This window comes from Sebastes umbrosus, chromosome 7, assembly GCF_015220745.1.
Source record: "Sebastes umbrosus isolate fSebUmb1 chromosome 7, fSebUmb1.pri, whole genome shotgun sequence".
NCBI classification, from domain to species: Eukaryota; Metazoa; Chordata; class Actinopteri; order Perciformes; family Sebastidae; genus Sebastes; species Sebastes umbrosus.
In genome coordinates, this window is record NC_051275.1 from 19,290,811 (window position 1) to 19,315,198 (window position 24,388).

A 24,388-nucleotide genomic window follows, 5' to 3' on the forward strand; every position below is an offset into this window, starting at 1 on the left:
TTACTATTTATTCCTCTAGGTGCAAAAACAACTTTGCTCCGTGTTGCAAATGCAGCACATACAATAAGTTCCCATTGTTACAGGCGACCCCTCCTCTCCAGGTTTCCCCTCGACCTCGAGCGCTGATGTGCAAGCGGCGAGCCAACGGCAAATTGCATCCAATCTGGGAGCTCCAAAAACTGTCGGAGAGTGGAAAATCAGGGCTAAAGTTGTCTAGTGTGAATTAGGCGTTAGATGAAAACTTCTGTAATTCCCAATTAGATCATAGCAGCAGCAAACACCTATCAAATACTCTGCTGACCATCATGTCTCTCTTCCTGTCACTCTTCCCGTCTCCCCTCTCCCCCTCCAGGAGGAGCTACAGCATTGATAAGTCACCAGGCTCCAGCAACGCGGCGTCCCCCATCTCCCAGAGGAAGGACATCAATCGATCAGAGTCGCTCCGCGTGGTGTCCAATCAGACGCACCGCATCTTCCGCCCGTCTGACCTCATCCATGGAGAGGTGCTGGGGAAGGGCTGCTTCGGACAGGCCATCAAGGTAGATTTGTGGGCAGAGACACTACCAGCTATGTGTAAAGTACATTTGCAGTATGCATGAACGCACATTGTCCAGAAGGTGGCAGCATTGAGAACAGTAAGAGAAGTGTGGAGAGGCAGGAGGTTAAAATGTTTGTGGTTATAACACATCCTGGAGTTTTTAAAATTTCGGTTTCCCATGCTGACACACTGAAGGTGGAATGAACTTCTCACACCCTGTGTGGTTCTCCCAGCTTGTTGCTCAGCTTGACTCTGTGCTTCATTGCTTCTTGTTATAGGTGACACACAAGGAGACGGGGGAGGTGATGGTGATGAAGGAGTTGATTCGCTTTGATGACGAGACACAGAGAACATTCCTTAAAGAGGTGAATGGAGGTGGACGATCCCAGATGTAACGTCAATAAGGAGTATAAGATTTACTTTAGTTTTCTATTCAGAGGCCTAATCACCTATCTGTCCTGAACAGAAATCTGAAATCAATAAGTATTGACCTCAGATCATAAAATAACCAGTATGTTCGTTCATCATTTCCTTGAATACAAACATCATTTTAGTCAATAAATGGAGGGCAGTCAGGACCCTAAAGTTTAGGGCTGTCCTTGACCAAAGATATTTATTTTTACCTTATTAAAGGATAAAAGAAATCAAACAAAACACAGAAAAAACAAGACAAAATAAATAAATAAATAAAAAAGGTAGGCTTGTATGATGGTCCAAAGAAATTTGATTAGTTGATTTAATCGGCAGATCTGTTAAACTGAGTTTCTGCACAAAGAATCACACAAAAGCACCACTTTAAATCTTGTGTTTACCAGAGAGGTGCTCATAAGTTTCTTAGAAATAACTCATTCAGCATGAAAAAAAGTATAAAAATTGCTAATCAAATAAAGAAATCTTAATCGACTAAGACCAAAACGATAGATTAGTCAACTAATCAACTAAGAGGGGGCAGCCTTACTAAAGTTTGTTCCAGGTTTGATTTGAATTCCTTTTTTTCCAGCTGGTAAAAATCTGTGCTGAGGAAGTAAAAGAAGACAGTTTTTTTGTACATGACCAGGAGCTGAATAATGTGTTTAAATTTAGCAGCTCCTCTGTGTGAATGTAGGGCATGACTGAGTAAAAAAAAGAACAGTTCTCTCGTCTGAATAACAGAAAGTAAAGTACGTGACATTACCTCTGAAATAGGACAAACAGTCCATTCTCCCAAAAATGATGGAAGAGCAGAACTCATTTCACCTCCCACACTAAGCTTCATCTCTCTCCTGTCCTTCCATTAATCTGAAAAGATAACAGGGAATGACTCATACGCAGAAGTTTACTTTTCTCTCAGACTTCTGGAGTTATTTTTACCCTTTAAGTGATCTGAATTACTGCTGATGTTCCTGTTTAATGTCCAGTATCGTAAACTCACTCTTCCAGTTAACAACCTTCTAATTGAGATGTTTGAAGTTCAGGAAAATTGTTCCCGTATGGGTGGAGGTATTAGATTTATTTTTAGGTTGTGATAACACTGAGTCTGTGCTTTGTAATTGGTGTAGACGACGGCAGAGTAGAAAGAGCGGCTATAAAACAAACCCCAACCACAATGAGGCATGATAATTACTCCCGCTGGCTGTTTGTTTGTAGGTGGCCCACATACTGTAAGTCTCACATAAGTGATCTTGTTTGAGAAAGGAATGCACCAAACATTTCAGACAAAGACATCATGAGACTTGAAGGATAATATTTCAGGTTTATGTGTGCCTAATGGTGACCGGCCTCCTCCTCCTTCTTCAACCCTCGGGGTGGGAAATGTTTTATGAGGTGTCATACTGTAGTAGTGCTGTGAACACTACTTGTAACCTCTTACACCACACTTGCTGGGTAGCTTTGCCTTTACTTAGCGCTCTGGGTTTGTTCAGCAGCTCTCAACTATGCAGGAAGTTTCTCTGTTGCTATTCAAATTAAACGATGAAAAGACTGATAACACTCTCATGTCTGTACGGTAAATATGAAGCTTATCTTAGCACAAAGACTGCTTCCGGGCAAGAAATAGTCCAGCACATAACCTCCTGTAAAACACAAGTTGTTGTTTTGACACTTTGGTTTTTGTACAGATTAAACAAACAAGATATAACATGTCAATTAGTGAGGTTTTAGATGTGCTGGTAGGTGGATTTCCTTACCTTCGGATAGTGCCAGGTGGGCTGTTTCCCCTTGTTCTCAGTCTTTATACTAAGCTAAGCCAAGCTAACCATCTGCTGGCGGCAGCTTCATATTTATTTGTATATGAGAGTGGTATCGATCTTCTCATCCAATGGCAAGAAAGCGAGTAAGTGTATTTCCCAAAATACCTTTTTAGTTTAAGTTAACCTTTAAGTTTTATTTTACCCAAACCTAATACTTTTTGTTGTATCAAGACGGTCAAGATCCTGTGTGTAAAAATGTCTGACGTTGTCTCATCAGGTGAAGGTCATGCGCTGCCTGGATCACCCTAACGTGCTCAAGTTCATCGGAGTCCTCTACAAGGACAAGAGACTCAACTTCATCGCAGAGTACATAAAGGGAGGCACCTTGAGGGAAATCATCAAGAAAATGGTGAGAGGATGAGTGTGTGCCTGCAGACATACCTGTATGTCTACTTCCTGTTCAGTGTTCAAAATGCATTCAGTAAACCTATTAGTAATTGAGAAGGAATGGTCTGGTCTTGCATTGCCTCAGGTGGAGTCTTTGTATTTTGCAGTTGAAGAGTTTTCGTTAGATGTCATAAACCATCTGTAGCAACTGCCACTGAAGGCAATGACATTTAATTGTGTTCTTTTTGCTCACAGGACAGCAACTATCCCTGGAACCAGCGGGTCAGTTTTGGCAAGGACATAGCTGCTGGGATGGTGAGTTCAATGACTGAAAATTGCATGTAATTGTAATAGTTATTTAGACAGTAAAAGTCCTTGATATGCAGCAGTAAAGGAAAGTGCATTGCTTCCTGTTATCTTCACTGCTGTCTCCCTCTAGTGGTCGTATTAATGAGCTGCAACATGTCCGCTGATCATGTGCTCATTCTTTTCCATCCCCCTCTATTGAAATCACAGCATGAATTCCTGCAGGATTAGACCATCGGTCCTAAATGTTTTCCCTTGATATGAGTGCAATCATGAATGTCGTGCATGACTGGATTATTGTATTTACAACAGCAGCTACTTGAGATTAAACAAGGCAGAATTGTTCCTCTTGGCATGGGTTTTAGATTACCTATAAAAGCTTCTATTTTTTCTGTTTATTTATGTTTTTATTCTTCCTGCTTTTCTGTCGTCTCCTGTCTGTCTATCTATCTGTCATTCAGACATATCTGCATTCCATGAACATAATCCACCGAGACCTGAACTCACACAACTGTCTAGTACGAGAGGTAAGAGCTTGTGTATTCCTGTACACGTGTGTGTGTGTGTGTGTGTGTGTGAGGACATACCTATGTATATACAGTATGTTTTCTTTGGGGGTTTAACACAGTGCCCCTGTCATTTGCTGGGGCACTTCAGAAAACAAAAACAAAGCTGAGCTTTGTTAGCAGTAGCTATAACAGACTAAGCCTTCTTCCCAAGTCACTTGCAGCGGAAACTTCCAGCTTACCCTACTCAAACAGAGACAGTACATGTGTTACATGAAAACAAAGGGTTTGCATTGTAGAGCTCACATCCCAAGTTCGGAAAATCCACGCTTAGAGAAATTAGCCTTGGAGTTGAATTTCAAGCTTTCTAAAGGAGCTTAAATCTGGTTGAAAACTGCTATCACCTTGAAGCTTTTATCTCTTTTATCACTCTTGCAGTATCAGGCAGTTTGCACGCTTGCAGCATAACAATACCATTTTATAACGTGTTTAATTTTCTTTGTGTAGAACAACACAGTGGTGGTGGCAGACTTCGGGCTGGCTCGGCTCATGGTGGATGACAAGCACGAGGAGAAATTCGCGCAGGGTAAACTGCCTGGCCTAAAGAAGCCAGACCGTAGAAAGAGGTACACCGTGGTGGGAAACCCCTACTGGATGGCTCCTGAGATGATCCATGGTATGATCTACAGGGACACTTTTTAAACAATATGGAGATACTGATTTATTTATTCAACCCCATTCACACCTTTCTAAGATTAAGAAAACTACAGTCACTGCAGTGCTACAGTTTTTGACTATATGTGACATTCCTCCTAAATTTAACAATAGCCTAATTTTGTCCTTTTTCCTTCCCAGGGAAGAGCTACGATGAGAGAGTAGACATCTTTTCCTTTGGCATCATGCTCTGCGAGGTGAGTGATCATCCACTCTCAGTACTAATAAAAACTAGGGCTGTCATTCGATTAAAATATTTAATCGCATGACCGTCCATAGTTAATCTCTATTAATTCCAAATGAGTTGCACATTTTATCTGTTAAAATGTACCTTTAAGGGAGATTTGTCAAGTATTTAATACTCATCACCATGGGAGTGGGCAAATATGCTGCTTTATGCAAATGTATGTATATAGTTATTATTGGAAATCAATTAACAATGCAAAACAATGACAAATATTGTACAGAAACCCTCACAGGTACTGCATTTAGCATAAAAAATATGCTCAAATCATAACATGGCAAACTGAAGCCCAACAGGCAACAACAGCTGTCAGTGTGTCAGTGTGCTGACTTGACTATGACTTGCCCCAAACTGCATGTGATTCTCATAAAGTGGGCATGTCTGTAAAGGGGAGACTCGTGGGTACCCATATAACCTATTTTCATTCACATATCTTGAGGTCAGAGGTCAAGGAACCCCTTTAAATATGGCCATGCCAGTTTTTCCTTGCGAAAATGTAAGTTTGGAGCGTTATTTAGCCTCCTTCGTGACAAGCTAGTATGACATGGTTGGTACCAATAAATTCCTTAGGCTTTCTAGTTTCATATGATGCCAGTATCTTCACTCTTTAAAACAGCAAAATCTTTAAAACTGAGCCCACTTCAACCTAAAAATCGCATTTTGCGTGTTAAAGAAATTAGTGGCGTTAAAACCATATTGCAGCCTTAATAAAAACCCAACTAGGTTTTCAGAGAGGATACTGTTTGATTAGCAGAACTGAAATTGCTTCATAGGTTTTTCCCAAAGCTTAAAATTCAGCTTACCTGTCATTTGTAAAAGTTGCTTTCCTAGACACTTTAAAATGAAATCTGGCTTCAACATTTGTACTTTGACAGGTTTTCTGCAAAATACATAAAACATAGCCATCTGTCCAAATGTCAAACCTCACAATATTTGTAAAACATCCATTTTGTTCATTTTATGAGGGAAAAGTCTTGCTTCTCCAAATTTCCAGATATTTTGCTTTCCAAATGAAAATCCAGCCCCGAAGTGTGGTAAGCTTTGGGCTTGGCCACACACCATCCACATAATTTGGGCTCAACAGTTTAGTTCAGTCACTGTATGACTTCCCCAGATGGACACCATTAACCAGAGAATATTTCAGGGATTAGAGAGAGCAGAAAAGCAAAGTTGTTTTCATGTGGCTTCTGACAGGCAGACAAACGGTAGTTGTGGTCTGCTGGGAACGATCAGCTCCAGTTTGGAGGGTTTACTGGTTTTTCAGCAGATCGGCACAGGAGGATCCACGTTTAACTCTTCTTACTCGTTCTCTCTCTCTTTTTGTTTTTCTTGCCCTCTCCAGATAATTGGCAGGGTGAACGCAGACCCAGACTACCTCCCCAGGGCGATGGACTTCGGACTGAACGTGTCTGGCTTCCTGGAGCACTTCTGTCCCCCGAATTGTCCCCCCGCTTTCTTCCCCATGGCTGCTGTGTGCTGTGACCTTGATGCAGACAAACGGTCAGACATCTGCAATAGATTCACACTGATATTTTACCTAAAGGGACAGTTCAGTGGTGGAATTTAAATGATTACATTTACTCAAGTACTGTACTTGATTACAACTTTGTGGTACTTGTACTTTACTTGAGTATTTCCATTTTATGCTACTTTATACTTCTACTCTACACTACATTTCAGAGGGAACTATTGTACATTTTACTCCACTACATTTATCTGAAACTTTAGTTACATTGCATATTTTGATCATTTGTGCAAAATATAATCAACAAATAAATGATGATATATTATTATATATTAAGCTACCCATTATATAAAATTATTAAAATGAGCTCCACCTTTACCAGCTGCAATGTTAAAGTGATGAACACATTAATGCATCAATAATTATAATTCAATAATATAACATATATATTAATCTGAAATGAGCCATTCTGCATAATGAGTACTTTTAGTACTTTAAGTATATTTTGATACTAATAATTTTGTACTGTTACTTAAGTAAAGTTTTGAATGCGTGACTTTTACTTGTAGCAGAGTATTTCTACATTGTGGTATTACTACTTTTATTTAAATAAAAGATCTTACTTGTTTTGGGTCGAATATAAATAAATAAAATAATATTTTAAACTGAGATCCCTATCTGCTTTCTTAATCTTTAGGCCGGCTTTCACCAAACTGGAGGAGTGGCTGGAGAACCTGAAGATGCACTTGGAAATCGGTCTACCCCTGGTGTCTGAAGTGGACCAGATGCACAAGGCCTTCTGGAAGAACCACAACATCCCGCGCCCTGAAAACGGCCTGCACACCCACCCCGAACAGCCGGAGTAGGGCTCAACACGACCGGAGGAGTGGGAAGTTGATGTAAAACCCCACGCGGGCGGCAATCGTCTGCCTCGCGGGGAGCAGTAGCTGGAGGAGTCGTGTAAATACTCCTCCGTGTTTGAAGCTGCGAGTGTAGGCTGGCTCAGGCTTAATGAGTAGACTCAGGGGGAAAACGTGGATCTGAAAAGCCACCTGTGCGAGACGCACACACACACTCATTCAAAGTCAAATCAAGAGACATTAACTACGATAGCTTGATTCTACTGCACCCGAAGCTTAAGTGGAACATGTCGTATGCAATCAGACCCAACTTTCAAATCATGACTTGACTCTTGAATCATGTAGATCTAACACTAGTCGTCATACCATTCAAGCATACTTACTGTAGTGTCTATACTCATGTGGACAAAGTAGTCCAGAAAACAAGGCATAAGGCAAACCTTCAGCCTCCTCACTTTGGGCCTCTACAGAGTACATTGTGCAGTATGTGTTTCCGTGTGAGTTTGGTTTGATTTTGCTTTTGGTTTAGATATCAAAACTAAACTTGTGAAAGATGCAAAAGGAGAGGGGCCCGCCTGTCGCTTAAGACACAAAGGTTGAGATCAACTCTTTGTCCACTTGTACGAGTCAAACAAAACCTTTTAAGCTTTAAATAGTTCACTGAAGAGTGCATGAGTGTAAATAATGCTGTCAGGTCATATCCTGCTCCATCGTGTCCTTCTGACCTCGAGACCTACATGTGTCTGTGGCCCCTCTTCCTCATCTTTTGAGTAGCACTGTCTAAACATTGAGGTACACATGTTTTGCATAAAATTTGGTACGTTGTCTCCCAATTTTAAGAGCTGTTATCTCATTCACATTGACGAAGCATCTTATACATTTAAACACACACCAGTGTACATAGCTGGCGACATTGTAAATGTTTTAAATATTGTAAATGTACAGACATATTTTATATACGTATGCTACATCGCCATATTTTTATTGGCCGACCAGTTGAAATTAAGGAGAGTTCAAGTTTGACTGCAGTCAATAGGACACAGCTGAAAGCTTTATTGATTTTTTTTTTCTACATTTTCACCACTGTGGCAGGTTAGGGGCTTTTAGCATTTGAGATAAGAGGAATCTTATCACCACAAAATATCCCCTATCCTCAGTTCAAGCTCAGTAAATGTCACATTCTGTCATTTCCCTCCATCCGAAAAGTGTTTCTCAACATTTGATCGGCCATCTTGGAGTTTTCATCTACCCATAGAGGTGTGCCGGAGTAAACTTAAAGGGGACCTATTATGCTTTTGTGCTTTTTCCCTTTTCTTTAGTGTGTTATATAGTTTTTTGTGCAAAAGGTCTGCAAAGTTGCAAAGCCCAAAATCCAGACCAAAGGGAGTTACTCTCCCCCACAGAAACACTGTTCCTGAACTGAAATGCCTTGCTTGAAGTCCGGCCTTTCCTTCTGTAACGTGGTGATGTCACCACGTAACACATTTGCGTAAAGGCTAGTTTGGCACACCAGAGCTCAAACAGAGCGTTTCAGACAGAGGGTCAAAAGAGGTATGAGAAAAGTAAAGCATTTTTTGAACATTAAAGCATGTAAACATGTCCTAATAGAAACCCAAAATACAAGTATGCACCTGAAATAAGCATAATAGGTCATCTTTAAATGTATACATAGTCACATCAAACTTGCTGAAATAAATCTGCATATTATGATCAACTCTAATTATATGTGATTTGAGAATTTTGAGGGCAATCAATCTGTTCATGTACTGTACAGTAGTTGAGATGTGGGGATGATATCACCAAGTACTGCCTCATCACATCAGCTGTCTGTCTCTCCTCCTGTGGATGACCCACTGTTTGTTTACATGTAAATGCTAGCTGTAAATATCTCTGTATATATGCGTCTGTCCTGGCATCTGTCTGCGTGCATTGCATAAATATGGGCACTCCTCAGAAATATTCTCTTCCACTGTCAAATTTCTCTCTTGCACCTTCTAACATAACTTTTCTGTCTCTAATCTATTTTCTTTATTCCCTGCTGTTTTTTTCACGAGCTGCATGATGTACTATGTCTGCTCAGCTTTTTTTTGTCTCTAAATTATGTAATTTTGAATAAGAAAACGAAGAATGAAAGACAAAAAATCAAGAGAGAAAAAGGAAAAAACACAGCATCTGTTTTTTTTTATATATATAACCACTGAAATCGTTTTGTATAGATTTGAGTACTTTAATTTGCACTATATTACCAAACAGCTGGTTAAAGCCATGTTTGTTAATTTCCTCTCTTGGGCTACTTGTGATAAGGAAATAAATAATGTCGGTTCAGGTAGATATATGAATGCAAGACACTGATGGAGCCTTTCAACTGTAAAAAATGGGATCTGGGAAATTCATCCTCTTGATAGCAAACCATGTCTGATTATTTAGATGCATTTTTGTGCAACTTTAAAGTCACATATCTATAGAAAGAGTGACTATATTTTACTTTTCAAGCTTTGGCAGAAAAATGTCTTTGCTGCCAAGAGGATGTGTTGTCCCAGCTCTGCCTGCTGCCTACAGACTGGTCCTTTGCGAATGATGTCCTGTGTTGTTCCTGACTGCTTGGTTTTGTATGTGATGCCCACAGAGGCTGCAACCACTTTCTGATGATAGAGCACTTAAACTGGCCTGTCTCACCTCTCACCTCCTCATCACACTCTTTTGGCTCAGGGCCGTACTTTTCCGTGAGCTTACTTTACAATTTAGTTCATTCAGCAGCTTAATAGGAAAGCAGCATTCAACAGTAACAGTGAGACTCAGAGCATGTGACCTTCTGTTATTGTATAGGCTGATAATACAAAATACGCTTCTGTAAAACACTCCTGGTTGATGTGTTCGTCCGTGGGCATGTACTGTACGCGAGTGGCTTTGCCTTGTTTCTGTCTCCATTTCCTGTCTGAGCCATGTCGAGCATGTTAGGTGTGTCTGTGGGGACGTGTTGAGGATCAATGAGGATGTCGCCGCAGCACTTCTTTGTAAAGGATCGTTACCTCTGAACAATGCTGTGCCTTTGACGTAAGCTAGCCTTGCCAACGACTCGAAAACGTGAACTGATTTCCTTTTTTTATGTATCATAAGTGCAAGCCTGATTCAAGTGGATTGAATATCATTGCTGATATTATGTGTTGTATGAGATTTCATCTTGTTCTGTATCATATTTATATTTTCCAGATCTCCATTGTTAGTTTTGATATTTTAATATTATTTTTGGTCTTATTTAATTTTTTTTTTTTTTACACAAGCTGTGAAAACAATTCTGCACTTTAATCCTGAACGTGAACATTTAGACTCTGAGGAGGCGACTGCTTTTTTTTCTTCTCCTTTTGTCACAGCTACAAATAAAACTGTTGCTTCTAAAACAAACCAAAAGCTCAAAGTGTTTGTACATTAATGATGATAATCTCTCTCATATTCGTTCTATCACTTTCTTCTACATTTGTAGCACACACAGAGAACAAAGTATGACAGCTCCAATAATATGTGCAAAATCTGCTGAGTTCACACTAGAAGAGCACTGCGTTATTGGCAGAGAAAATGTGTGGGTTACATTACAGTGATAAAAAAAAATGTGCTTGCATTTGCTTGGAAAAGAAAAGGTGAATTCATTAGAAATGTGTTAACAAATTGACCACCAGATGTCACTATTCATCTTTGCTGTTCATTTCTATGGTGAAATGATACATAAGAAGTAAAAGAAAAACACAAAATACAGCTGCTCATCTCTCAACCTGATGGACAGTATGAATATACTCTGGTGTCCTTTATTCTACTACTCCAAAATTGCAGTACAGAGGTATTATCGGCAAAAATATCGTAAAATATCAAAAGTAAAAGTACTCGTAATGTCGAAAAATGTCCTGTATATTACCATATTTTATTTGATTACTGTTATTGAAGCATTGCTGTGTAAGAAGAATTTGTAATGTTTTAGTTGAGGTGAATCCATTTTATTTTTATAAAATGCATCTCAATTTTATAAATTTGTTCTATATTTTATTTGTAAAAATCTATTTTGATTTCAAAATAAGTAGTAAATAAGTAGTAAGTGGAATGAAAAAGTAGGCTAAATGAATATAAAGTAGTGAAATGTAATAAAACGAAGGTAGGCTACTCAAGTCAATCACAAGTACCTTAAGAATAAATAAATAAATAAAAACATCAATATAAAGTAGTGAAATGTAGTAAAATGAAGGCAAACTACTCAAGTAAATCACAAGTACCTTAAGAATAAATACATATATATATATATATATATATAGTAGTGAAATGTAGTAAAATGATGGTAGGCTACTCAAGTAAATCACAAGTACCTTAAGAATAAATATATAAATTATATATATATGTATATATATATATATATATACATATATATAAAAGTAGGCTAAATATGGCGATTGCCATAATCATTTATATATTTATTTATTTATTTATTTTTAAGGTACTTGTGATTTACTTTAGTAGCCTACCTTCATTTTACTACATTTCACTACTATATATGTTTTATATAGCCTATATATATTCTTAAGGTACTTGTGATTTACTTGAGTAGTCTGAGTAGTATACAGTAGTACTCTCTGTATTATACATATATATATATATATATATATATCAACATTAATACATAGTTTTTTTAGCTGTAGCCTTAATGATAAATCATAATAATACTCCAACAATAACCCTGTAAACGCTGCGTGTATAGAGATCAGTAATAGTATTTTCTTAATATTTATTTATGCCTCTAATGCTAACAATTATTAATTGTCGTGAGGAACGGTGCATTTATTTCCTTGCAGGTGCACACTGACCCCTCTCCCATCGCATCCACGTGCGATTGTTTTCATTCCGACGCTGCTGCTGCTGCTGCTGCTGCAAAAGCTCGTGACGTCAACGGCCTGGCTGGCTCGTCAGTTTTGAACTGCTGCTAGTGTGTGTGTATGTGTGTGTGTGCGCACAAGGGGGACGGACAAACACAACACACGGGCTGTCATTTCATTTCACCGCAGCAGTTGTGTTCAGGATACAGACAGAGAGGAAATTAAGGAAATACCGAAGAAAAAAGAAGGAGAAGAAGACGGATAAAAAGACTCCGTAGTAGAAGAAGGTCTCAACGGCTGGCGGTAACTAGGGTAACTAGTAACTAGGGTAACTAGGGTAACTAAGTTTAATAGATGGATCACTCGTCCAGCAACAACAACCGGTTTCGGTCCGCAATCTTCAACCACGGTGAGTAACGTTGTCCTCACTAACATGTGGGACGTTTTATCACTCCGGTGTGATGCTCTTCTCTTTACGTTGAGCTGACCTTAAATTAAGCCTTAAACCGTCCCTTTAAATGGTGTTTTTATTCATTAAAGGGGCTGTTAACGCCTAGCATGCACCAGTTAAAAACACATCAACTCGTCCTGCAAAGTCCAATTATATCCAGATATCTAGAATTATATCCAGATTTGTTGTAAGCCGAATGATACAGATTGTTAATGTGTGCAGGGAAATTACACTCTCGCTGGACCAGAGGGTACACTTCGTTCTGCTAAACGAAAATCCCTGAAAAGCCTGGTAGTTTGAGCAGCAGCAGCAGCACTGTATAATCTACAGTTATGCAAGAGTGGTACCACCAAAGGCTAGCCACAATAAACTATTTCTGGACCACGAAGATATATAGTGTTAGCTGGATAGCAGCACACTGCATTAAAGACTCGCCCCATCACCACCCAGTTGGCTTATTTACCCTGCAGCATGTGGTTAAACAAGCACTTCTGGCTGGGTTTGTTGTGCCAGGAAGCTTTACACACATACCTAAATTAGATGCTTTCACTGCCTCACTCACATGCTACTACAGCCTGACTACTACTGGATTTTTACTTGAGGGTTTTTATCAATCAGTTATTTATATATTGACCATTTTTTTTAAAGGAAAATCATAACATAAACAAACATTTTAGATGAATACATTTTTTTTTGTTTTTTTTCAAAGATTTGTGATCATAGATAGATAGATAGATAGATAGATAGATAGTAACTTTATTGATCCCGAGGGAAATTCAAGTTTCCAGCATCACAGTTCCATAGTGCAAAACATGTTAGTAAAAAGGCAGTAAAAAAGTTAGTAGTGCAAAGTACAAAAAAATATACCAGATATAAAAATACAAAGAGATGAAGAAAACTGTTAAAACTGAATATAGTGCAGGGTGACAGCTGTGATACAGGACTATTAAAAAAAAGTGAATGTAGTGCAGAATAGAGTGTTAAAAATGAGTATAGTGCAGGGTAACTCCAGTAGCTTAGTCTATGAAAGTGCACTGTGTGATCATGATATGCACTTAATGGAACATTTTGCAGGTGAAAACTAACTTGTCAGTGTTTTAAGGTGGATCATTTCTTACTCTCTTTCTCATTCAGTATATAGGCTACATACACTCCTATGATGTGTCCGCAACAAGCTAATATCAGCTGATATATTGGCCTAGCCTATTAAACAGGCTAGATCGGCTCCATACTCCCTGTCTAGTGGCAACAAAGAGATTTAGTGTCCTCTTTCAAACTGTATGTATTGTCCATAGTTAATCGCAAATCAATCGCACATTTTTTAGCTGTTCAAAATGTACCTTAAATTGAGATTTGTCCGGTATTTAACACTCTTATCAACGTGATAGTGAGCAAATATGCTGCTTTATGCAAATGTATGTATATATTTATTATTATAAATCAATTAACAACACAAAAAATTACAAATATTGTCCAGAAACCCTCACAGGTACTGCATTTAGAATAAAAAACATTCATGGCAAACTCAAGCCAAACAAACAGCTGTCAGTGTGTCAGTGTGCTGACTTGACTATGAGTGCCCCAAAACTGCATGTGATTATCATATAGTGGGCTGTAAAGGGGAGACTTGTGGGTACCCGTAGAACCCATTTTCATTCACATATCTTGAGGTCAGACGTTAAGGGACCTCTTTGGAAATGGCCATGCCAGTTTTTCCTCGCCAAAATTGAGTGTATGTTTGGAGCATTATTTACCCTCCTTCGCGAAAGGTTAATATGACCTTGTTGATACCAATGGATTCCTCAAGTTTTCTAGTTTCATATGATACCAGTATCTTCACTCTATCCGTAGATCACAGATCACCTGTATCTTCTTATCGTGTTAAAACTATGTCAACTCCCACCTATTCCCCATCTTATGAGCTTTCTGTCTGTTTTGAGAAAGTAGTTTATTTTCAGGCAAATCAGTGTCATGATATGGAGCACTGAAACCTCTGGCTCATTGAAACTGTTGTCCTGTCGTATATAGGAGATTGTGGGAGGTGATGACAGCTCTCACTATGCAGATAGTGAGCCAAGATAGTGCTGAACCTCCATGTGGTTTTCTTTGCATGTACTGATCATGTATTATGTTGCACTTCAGATGTGATGATTATGTTTTTTTACAGATACAAAACAAAGTTGAGAGAGAGCTCAAATGCTGAAAAATCTGTGGTAGAAGCTCGTAATTTGTCCATTTATGTGTCCAATTGCTCCCTTTTACTCGCACACTAGTCCTGTATTCATAAATATGACTAAAGTACATGAATAGATCTAAATACAACTATTACTGCATTGGTTTAACCAGAAACCATGAAAGTACCATGACAAACCGACCTATTTTAGATCCATGTTTGGTCGTCTTATCTTTTCTTAACCGTCAAATGAAATTATACGCCCTGAGATTCACCTTTAGCATTACTGTCAACTCATGTTTTTGAGGAGCCGCTTGAGATTTTACATCTTGGTGATAAGTTCAAATGTTAGTTTTTCCATGTCTGACTTTCATGTCTTACTAATGCCTGTTTCAGCTCACTGGAAAATATTATCAACATGTCTTTCGTAATATTTCTTTGCAGAACTGTTCACACATATCAGTCAGGGAAATGAAAAAGTTGCAAACAAAACATGAAATTGTATTTCTCAACTAAACCCCATTTTTTGCAGCTGAACTGCGCACATGAGCTGTAGTGGAACTAGAATCTAGGCCTGCTTCATCAAGAGCCCATAAACCATTTAACAAACAAAGCAACATGTTCCTTTTCTACACAAGACAACAGCCCGGACTCACTTAAAAACAAAGTCTGTGAATAGAAAGGCACCCAGTAGGAAAGTGAGTGGTATGGATGGGAGGCACAGTCAGCAGTAGCTCACATTCCTCAGGGAAAGCTTTGTGGAGAGATGCTACCATCCTTCGCCGCTGTCTGTGGCCGCGCTGACAACTTCACTGGTGGAAGACCTCAGCATGTAGGTCAAGAGATGAACCACAAGAAAAATTAACAAGTCAAGCAGCAAGTAGCCATTATACTGTAGCACAGCACAGGAATATAACGTTGATCACATGTTCTGCATCTCTGTAATAAGATGTTTTCAGCTCTAAATCTGCAGCCGTTTTTGGAGAGCTGCGGTTGTGGATGTTTAATTTATCTATTCATTTGTTTGCTCTGTCAACAGTGCGCAGGAGACTTATTTGCATGTGGTCCTGCCACGGTAATTTCACTCAAAGTGCATCTGGAGTGATGCATACTGATGCCAGTTCTGTTTTAAAGAGCAGCAGCAGCAATATACAGCTCATACATTATAAATTGTCCATATGCAGGGACAACTGCCTGTTCAGCTGTAACATTTCTGCTGTTACTGAAGTGGTTGTAAATGGTGGCACAGGTTATGATGATCTTTCAGACCTGCGTCTCAGCATAGTCTGCTCTGTGAGCTGACAGGCAGTGATGGGTCCTGAGTTTAAAGTAGCGAATCAATATTTGTAATCCTGCCAGTAAGTTTCCCAGGACAGGCAGCTCTGGAGTAAAGAAATTAGTTTTGCCTCTTAAGAACTGAAAGAATCAGTAAATGGCAAACATCATGAATAATTTGGACCGGCGTATGCTGCTCCTGACAAATTACTGGAGAGGCTATCTGATCTGGAAGTGCCAGACTTTGAGATGAGTGCCAGATTCATTACTGAGCATGCCACAAAGCACATGACTTTTACCGTCAGAGTGTGGAAATGGTAGTTTTCCAAGTGTGTTCAAGAAGAAGTGACTAATCTCCCACTGTAAATCTAGGAACCTAACAGGAACCCCTGCACCAATTTATTTGGGGAACACAGTCACGCTCGGCCTTTGGAAGCTAAATTTCACGCACTCTTTGAAGCATGCATACTTGGATACTTTTGCAACATAATCACTCAAGCTTTATCACAGACATATATTTAATAGATCTAGAGATATTGAATTTGTTGGTAGGTTGTCTGATAAGTAGTCAATCGCTTAAAGTATTTAATGATGATTAATCACATGATTGTCCATAGTTAATCGCGAATTAATCGCACATTTCTTCATCTGCTCAAAATGCACCTTAAAAGGAGATTTGTCAAGTATTTAATACTCTTATCAACATGGGTGTGTACAAATATGCTTGCTTTATGCACATGTATGTATATATTTATTATTGGAAATCAATTAACACAAAACAATGACAAATATTGTCCAGAACCCCTTACAGGTACTGCATTTAGCATACAAAAATATCCTCAAATCATAACATGGCAAACTAAAGCCCAACAGGCAACAACAGGTGTCAGTGTGTCAGTGTGCTGACTTGACTGTGACTTACCCCAAACTGCATGTGATTATCATAAAGTGGGCATGTCTGTAAAGGGGAGACTTGTGGACTCGTCTTAAGGTCAGAGGTCAAGGGCCCCCTTTGAAAATGGCCATGCCAGTTTTTCCTCGCCAAAATTTAGTAAAAGTTTGGAGCGTTATTTAGCCTTTAGTATCTTCACTCTATCTATAGATCACAGATCACCTGTATCTTCTTATCATGTTTGAAAACTATGTAAGCTCCCAACCTGTCCCCATCTTCACTCTAGCTTTAAAACTGAGCCCGCTTCAACCTAAAAATTGCAAGTTATGTTAATGCGTTAAAGAAATTAGCGGAAATAATACAAATTTGTGTTAATTTTGACAGCCTTACTGATTAGTTAACTAGTTGCTCTTGAGAAAGACATATTTAAGTGAGTCTCCATCACCAGTCAGTGTAAAATACGTTTCTTGGCAGTCTTATTATTGATGAAGCATAGATGGTTTGTTATGCCTCATACTTGTAACTAATAAAGCCTAGGGAGGAATATACAGACTTAACCGGTCCAAGACTTGTTTTTGTGACATGTCTAGACCTGCAACGATTAATCACTTAGTTGTCAACTATTAAATTAATCGCCAACTATTTTGATAATGGATTAATTGTTTTGAGTAATTTTTTAAGAAAAAAAGTCAAAACTCTCTGATTCCAGCTTCTTAAATGTAAATATTTTCTGGTTTCTTTACTCCTCCATGACAGTAGACTGAATATCTTTGAGTTGTGGACAAAACAAGACATTTGAGGACGTCATCTTGGGCTTTGGGAAACACTGATCGACATTTTATAGACCGAACAACTAATCGAATAATCGAGAAAATAATCAACAGATTATTCAACAATGAAAATAATCGTTAGTTGCAGCCCTAGACATGTCTAAACAAGTGGTAGGTTTACCCTTTCTTGAAAAAAAATTATCATGTCATGCAGATCCTGAAACTGGATGATCCAGGTGTCAAACACTATTACCACAAAAAGGTCAGATGCCATCCCAGATGTTACCTCAGCATGTTAGCACCGATCAGTTGTCTCTCAGATTACTACCAGCATGTTATTCACATAATAAATGTTCACCTGACTTGTTTTCAGATGACATATTTTCAACACGTTGACAGTATTGTGTTTCTGTTCCTTTCTTATGTGTGTGACCTCCATTGGATGTGGATTTTGAAATTATTTCTCCTGCGGATCAATCATCCTCCTCTAACCAGACGATGAGGTAAGAAACCAGAGTTTTCCTCAAATCTGCTGCCTGAGACGAAGTAGGTCACTGGTGAAGGGAGATTTGGCCTCGATTGTCTCACCAAAATGAGGACATTGTGGTTTGTTGATGTCAGCCCATTTTACCCCTGATAGCCTATTCAGGCGGGTGTTTGTGCAGTTTGTGTTCATTTGAGAGGAGTTTATGTTTTAAATAAGTGGAAAAGTCATTAGACCTTGAGTCTTGTGGAAGTTTTGGCTGAAGTCACAGACCTACTGTTGTAGCTTCCTATTCACAAAGTGTCCAAACTGAGCATGTGATTTTCGCTGTGAATAGTCTGAGCTTGTGTGACTTCTCTGTGCTTATGTGCTTCAGGGTTTTACTTGACACCAAAGAGGAATAGCTGCATGAGAATAGGTGTGTTCTCAAAGCCCAGATTTTCTTGTTCCTTTTCTCGCAAAGTGACAGCTCAGGGTTTGCCGTTGTGTCAGCTTTGTTTGCGTACCTGCAGGGTTTCACTCTTTACATTTTTGTGGTGATAGTTGCCTTTTCTCTTCTCTTGAACATCCTTCAGCAGAGTCAGCAGCTCTCCTGAAGCATATCATAGTGTCAGAGTGATCTGTTATCGGCCTTCCAGTAGCCACCTCAGTGTCAAAACTGCCCCCTCCCTCTTCTCTACTGCCCTTCTCCACTCCCCTTCTCCATGTCACTGTCTACTACATCCGAAAGCCCAGCAGCTGTATTTGGCCCGTCTGAGTGGGGATAGGGGGGCGTGTTTGTTTTTAAGCCCAAACAGTTCACAGACGGGTGGAGAGGAGTGGATCCGTATGGGTGTGACGAACCCCGGTTCCTTCCTCAGCAACATTCCTAGCCTATGTGACAAAGCTGCAGTGTGTGCTGACGGAGGGAACACCTTGTGAGGAGACTTTCAACATCTGTCCAAGCCTCAGTAGCAGCCGCTGCTGCTGGCTGGGTGACAACATTCAGTGGTTACTCTCATGATGGTCTGGCACACCTCTCTCTGGGTGTATGTGATTAAACAAGCAGATGTCCAAGTCTACATAAATTTCGTTCCTGCTCTTCAAACCACACCCATTGTGTGATTCTCATTAAACACAACGTATCCTCTCCTCTGAAAGCCATCAGGTTGACATAACTGAAGCGCCCTTCCCTTGCGCCCACAGCCCCGAAGCTGTAAACCACGCAGGACTCTGGGGTGTGGTGGGGCAAGAGGGTGGCTGTGGCTTCCTTTTGTTAGCCTGAAAATGCCACATAACCTCACATACATGTACACAGACAGAATGAAATCACTGTTCATGGGTAGTGCCAGCCGTGGACAGAGAAGCAGAGGAGGGGATGGTTGTCTCTCTCTATATCTCTCTCTCTCTCTCTCTCTCTGTCTGTGTCTCTCTGCCTCTCTCTCTCTCTCTCTCTCTCTCTCTCTCTCTCTCTCTTTCTCTCTCTCTCTCTCTCTCTCTCTCTCTCTTCACCATGGTGCATTCCTCTGTGGCTTTTACTCAACTAGCCATTAGCTTCCTGTGCCTTCAATTGCTGCTTGCCACTGCAGCCAAAGTGTAGGCAGTCTATACTTGGACTTTATTAGCCCATTAGCTTGCTAGCTCCTGCAGTGGATGCCGGTTTTCCCCTTTCCTCCGTTTCCCTTGTAGCCGTGTCTGTTTTTCTCGTTTGCTGCTGTCACTACTAGTGTGTGTACACTCATTGCATTCATTTGCAAACTGGAATGGCAGAATCTGGAGATATGCTGCACCACACCCGTCTGTGCACTGATTGACATTTCATTGTTGACGAGACACATACAGTACATTTTATTATTGTGAACAAAACATTGCAACAAGCCATGAGAATGACAAATGATGGGTGTGAGACATGATCTGATGACATTTACCACTTCATGGTTCGACACATTATGTGTTAGATAAAGAGGAATCAACACAGACTCAATACAACTTCTCTCTCTTCTAGGGCTGCACGATTATGGCCAAAATGATAATCACGATTATTTTGATCAATATTGATATCACGATTATTTATCACGATTATTCATGGATTTTAGCAACAACATGTTTTATTGTACTTTCACATTAAAATAAACAGAGCACTGTTTTCACTTCCATGCTGTGCTACATTCCTGCTAATGTACAAATTAGGGCTGCACGATGTTGGAAAAAACTGACATTGCTATATTTTTTTCCTGCTATATATATTCCAATATGAAAAAATACAGGAAAATTCACCCTACCCCTTTATTAGGTATATTTTAAAGTTAAATGCTTCAATCTGGTGCACTTCGAGAGCAAAATTGGCAACAATAAGAGCTAGATAAACAATATTATGCTCTTCATTTAATCATAAACACATTGGTTGTATAGATAATATCTATATCCGAAAGTGAAGCCAAAACATCTCGATAACCGGCTGGTGGCTAGCTGTTTAGGAAGCGCTTGATTTTATATACTGCATAGTTTTCTATGAGCAGAACACACATTTTAAACGTCAATATCTCAGGTCATCATGTTCATTTAATTGTTGCAAACCAAAATTGTGATCACGATTAATATTTGATTAATTGTGCAGCCCTACTCTCTTCCTTCACATATCTAGTCATATTCATTATCATGCGAATCTTAACCACCACACAGTATCAGGTGTTAACATTATACTTTTGCCTGTGCAGTGATCCTATCATACATTACATTATCTCAGTGAGTCCACACACCAACAATAGTGCCACTCTACTCCGTGAGCCATTCAGTGAGGGAGGGTGGTGTATCACTCATCAGTGAAACCTGACCCATCATTTTGTATAACCCTTCACTTGGTAAAGTGTGTGGGCTTTATGCTCTGAGCATGTAGTGAGATCCACTGTGTGGTGATGCAGACACAGAGGCTTTAGCGGCGAGGTTTAGGCCTGTGGGGCTCGGCTTTGACAGGCGGCCCTCTGGGCATTTTCAGTTTGATGCGAGGGCAAACAATCGGGTTAGGGAGCACGAGCAGACACGCAACACTTCACTGAATACGAGGTCGCCGTAAGACAACAATAAAGAGATGGTGAAAGATGAGTGCTTAAAGAGGGATTTGTTGTGAACGTTAGGCGCCATCATGTGTTTAGTATTCTTTTGTAAGAGCCAGTTTTTCCACAGGAAGATAAGCTGTATTGTAAGGTGAATGTACCTTTCAGTCATTGTGAATTATCTAGGTTAATGTTGACTATACTCATCTAACCCCATCACAAGGTACATAATGTGTATACATTTTATTTGTTTTTGGTTTATTTTTTGGGATGCACCAATTGCAAAATTATGAGCTGATACTAATACCGATGTCATTTATTCCCCCTTTGGTGCCAATGAAACAAAGACATCTTCATTATATAAAAATAACTGAATTGTCTTTACTCTTAAAGTCATTCAGCCCTTCATTCATATCGTGAATCAGCACAAATTAAATCGTACAAGTTTATGAAACAAAAGAACTTTAAACTTTAAAATAACCTTCTTTCACATGAAAATATAACTGTTTCAAAAGCCCCTTTAGCCTGTATGCAACTACTACTCAATGAGAGGAATTTATTATTCAGCACTTATCCCAACAAAAACATTTTGTGAAACATAAATTAAATGTAATTAAATCAGCAGCTAACAACACAACATTTAGCCGGCACAAAATGAATGCAACACAACATATAAACATCGGCCACTTCCATCGGTGAATGTCATCTTATTTGCCGATAGGCCGATTGCAGTCAATGAGGCGAAAATCAGCCTAAATTCTAAATAAACAAAATAAATGAATTAATATATTATGTTCGAAAATGAGTAGACAGAAGTAAACACTTATAAAGTCTTACACCGGCCTTTTCTATAACTTGAATAACTTAAATAATCATCTTAATATACAAAACAACATAATAAGGTTAGTAATGGCAGTTTCCGGGTCCTGGTATTGTGCATGGTGGCTCACTGTCACACTGTCATGACGTACTGGTTCACTTGAATAGAACAGAGCCATTGTTAATGTTAGTAGTAGCACTTGTGCTTTTCTTACTGTGTCTGCTGTTAAAAAGACGTGCAACAACACCACCAACTACAGTACAGCCTTAAAATGATCTTACTGTAGAATTGATGCTTGGTCACACAACAAATAGTCAATGTCAAAACACTTTTACCAAAAATGCTGTTAAAGGAACAATGTGTAGGATCTGGCGGTGTCTAGCAGTGAGGTTGCAGATTACAACTTCTCCAGTGTGCCAGTGTGTAAGAGAACTACGGTGGGCAACGCGGGCTAATGGTCCTCTCTAAAGCCAGTTGTTGTAAGAGAACAGTGCTTAGAGTGTGTGTACGTGGGAAGTGAGTGGTAAAGCAAGATAGAGAGAGAGCAGCGGTGACGGGAGCGAATAACGTTATTGACTCCGGCCCAAGCAGGAAAAGTTAACAGTCATTCTAAGCTAACAAAAACAGACAATTCTTATTTTCAGGTGATTAAACACTAAAGAAAACATTGTTATTAATATTATTTTCCATTTCTGCCAATAGATCTCCCTAAATGTTACACACTGGCCCTTTAAGAAACACACAAAATCTACACACATATGTCTTACAGCTGTAGAGTTATTATAGAAAAGGATGTGATTTTTGGCCGTTTAAACTATCCATGTCTTCTCCTTTTAAACATTCCCCTGCAAACCTCTCTGGAATATCTGCTTGAAGACTGCTGTTAATAGTCTTTGCCTCATTTTTGTAAACGACGAGCTTTAGAATGGCTTTTTGAATTTCCCTATTTGGTCCTCCTCTGACTTCCTAACTTCCTATGCTCACCGCTTCCTTCCTGTCCCTGCTGGGCCAGCTCACCAGACCCTCAAGCTAATTGGCTCGTGCCTTCGTCTCTGCAGATGTCCCACGTCAGCCCGAGCTAGCCTCCCAACCTCCAGCCTCAGCACTCTGCAGAAGTTCTGGTCAGAGGGCGACCCTAGACATTCCTCTAAAGCCTCATAGAAGTGGCCTCTGCTAAGCCCCCCACCCGTTATAAATAATCTCAGCCCAGTTCCCATGGCCCCCACCGAGGTCTCCGCACTCAGCTAGCAACGCATGATATGCTATGGCGACACCAACCTGATGATGATTAGCTTTCTGGTAGGATGTGTGGCAGGTGTTAAGGTCATGGCAGCGGCTATCAAAGCGGTCTCACCGCCAGGATCAAAGGGAGTAAAGGATTCTTTCTGTATACAGATAATTTGTGTTGTGCTCCAGCTGTTTATTTGAGAGACTTGGATTGTCTGTCTAAGGACTGCATGTCCTCTGCAATGGTGACAATCTGTGATGCAGCTATTGAGCTGACTGCATGGTTTACATCTCTAGTTTGGCTGTTGTAATTTTGGCATACTCTTGGCATACTACTTTCCTGTTGCACAATTATAGTATTTGCAGCATCCATTTCTAACCTCTAACCCCCGTGGGACAACTCTCAAATTCCTCCAGTTTTTCAATCTGAGGTTTGGAGTGCAGCCATGTCTAATCCTATTGTATTGAAAACATATTTATAGCAGGGGTGTGCTTATAGTTTGGCTTAGTTCATGCAGTCATTAAGCCATAATTCAATATTTGGTGACTACAAGTAATACCATAAAAGGAAAATTCACCACAACGCACTGTAGCTCAGCTAAAACATTAGTACAAATATTTTCATTTTGCATTTTTGTATACGGTTCATCGTTTGATGGTTTATTAGTCTTAGTCACACTTATTTGTGATAAGATGTTGAAAAAGTGACACAGTATTTCCACTGCTGCTACTGTGGAGATTAATAAAGGAAAAGGCCTAATAAAATGTCAGTAGTAAACGCCCAAGGTTTTTCACCAACATTTAACAAGCATATGGCAAGTATTCCATGGCACAAGACCTAAAGATATAAACTTCTGACTGAAGGCTCAATAGGCAAGAATACAATGAAGTAGTCTCAAGACATGCGGTGTGTTTAATAAAGGACAATGACTTTTTCTCCAAAGTCACTGTCATGCCAAACACATTCTCATCCCAACTCCTCACATACTGCCTCTTTGTCACTCCCCTTGGCACAACCTTAGGTTTAGGCAACAAAACCACTTAGTTAGGTTTAGGGAAAAACTACATGTTTGGGTTCTAAACTACTATGTGTGTAAAGTGAAAATGACACTGAACGTTGTGAACACGGGATACGAACGAACAGCTGATTGTAACGTGAAAGTGAAACTTAAGGCATGGGACATGAACAACGGTCTCCTGGATGAAAGCCCTGTGTCTGTTGG

General features: G+C 39.6%; 2 protein-coding genes across 6 annotated transcripts in view; both read left to right on the forward strand.

Moving 5' to 3' along the window:
- limk1a (LIM domain kinase 1a) overlaps positions 1–8,325 on the forward strand; it is a 56,212-nt gene extending 47,887 nt beyond the window's left edge. For all 3 annotated transcript variants that reach the window (XM_037776079.1, XM_037776080.1, XM_037776081.1), the window contains 9 exons: positions 353–539; positions 817–903; positions 2,984–3,115; positions 3,349–3,408; positions 3,861–3,926; positions 4,413–4,581; positions 4,761–4,816; positions 6,206–6,363; positions 7,026–8,325. In XM_037776079.1, the coding sequence (XP_037632007.1) occupies positions 353–539; positions 817–903; positions 2,984–3,115; positions 3,349–3,408; positions 3,861–3,926; positions 4,413–4,581; positions 4,761–4,816; positions 6,206–6,363; positions 7,026–7,194 (1,084 nt within the window). In that variant the 3' untranslated portion in view covers positions 7,195–8,325. The remainder of the gene's footprint in view (positions 1–352; positions 540–816; positions 904–2,983; positions 3,116–3,348; positions 3,409–3,860; positions 3,927–4,412; positions 4,582–4,760; positions 4,817–6,205; positions 6,364–7,025) is intronic.
- Positions 8,326–12,144: 3,819 nt separating this feature from the next.
- Positions 12,145–24,388, forward strand: part of LOC119491483 (septin-4-like) — a 52,180-nt gene continuing 39,936 nt past the window's right edge. Inside the window, exons 1-2 of one of the 3 annotated variants that reach the window (XM_037775590.1) lie at positions 12,145–12,450; positions 18,098–18,105. In XM_037775590.1, the coding sequence (XP_037631518.1) occupies positions 12,396–12,450; positions 18,098–18,105 (63 nt within the window). In that variant the 5' untranslated portion in view covers positions 12,145–12,395. The remainder of the gene's footprint in view (positions 12,451–18,097; positions 18,106–24,388) is intronic. The other 2 variants (XM_037775592.1, XM_037775594.1) reach the window with 2 other exon arrangements.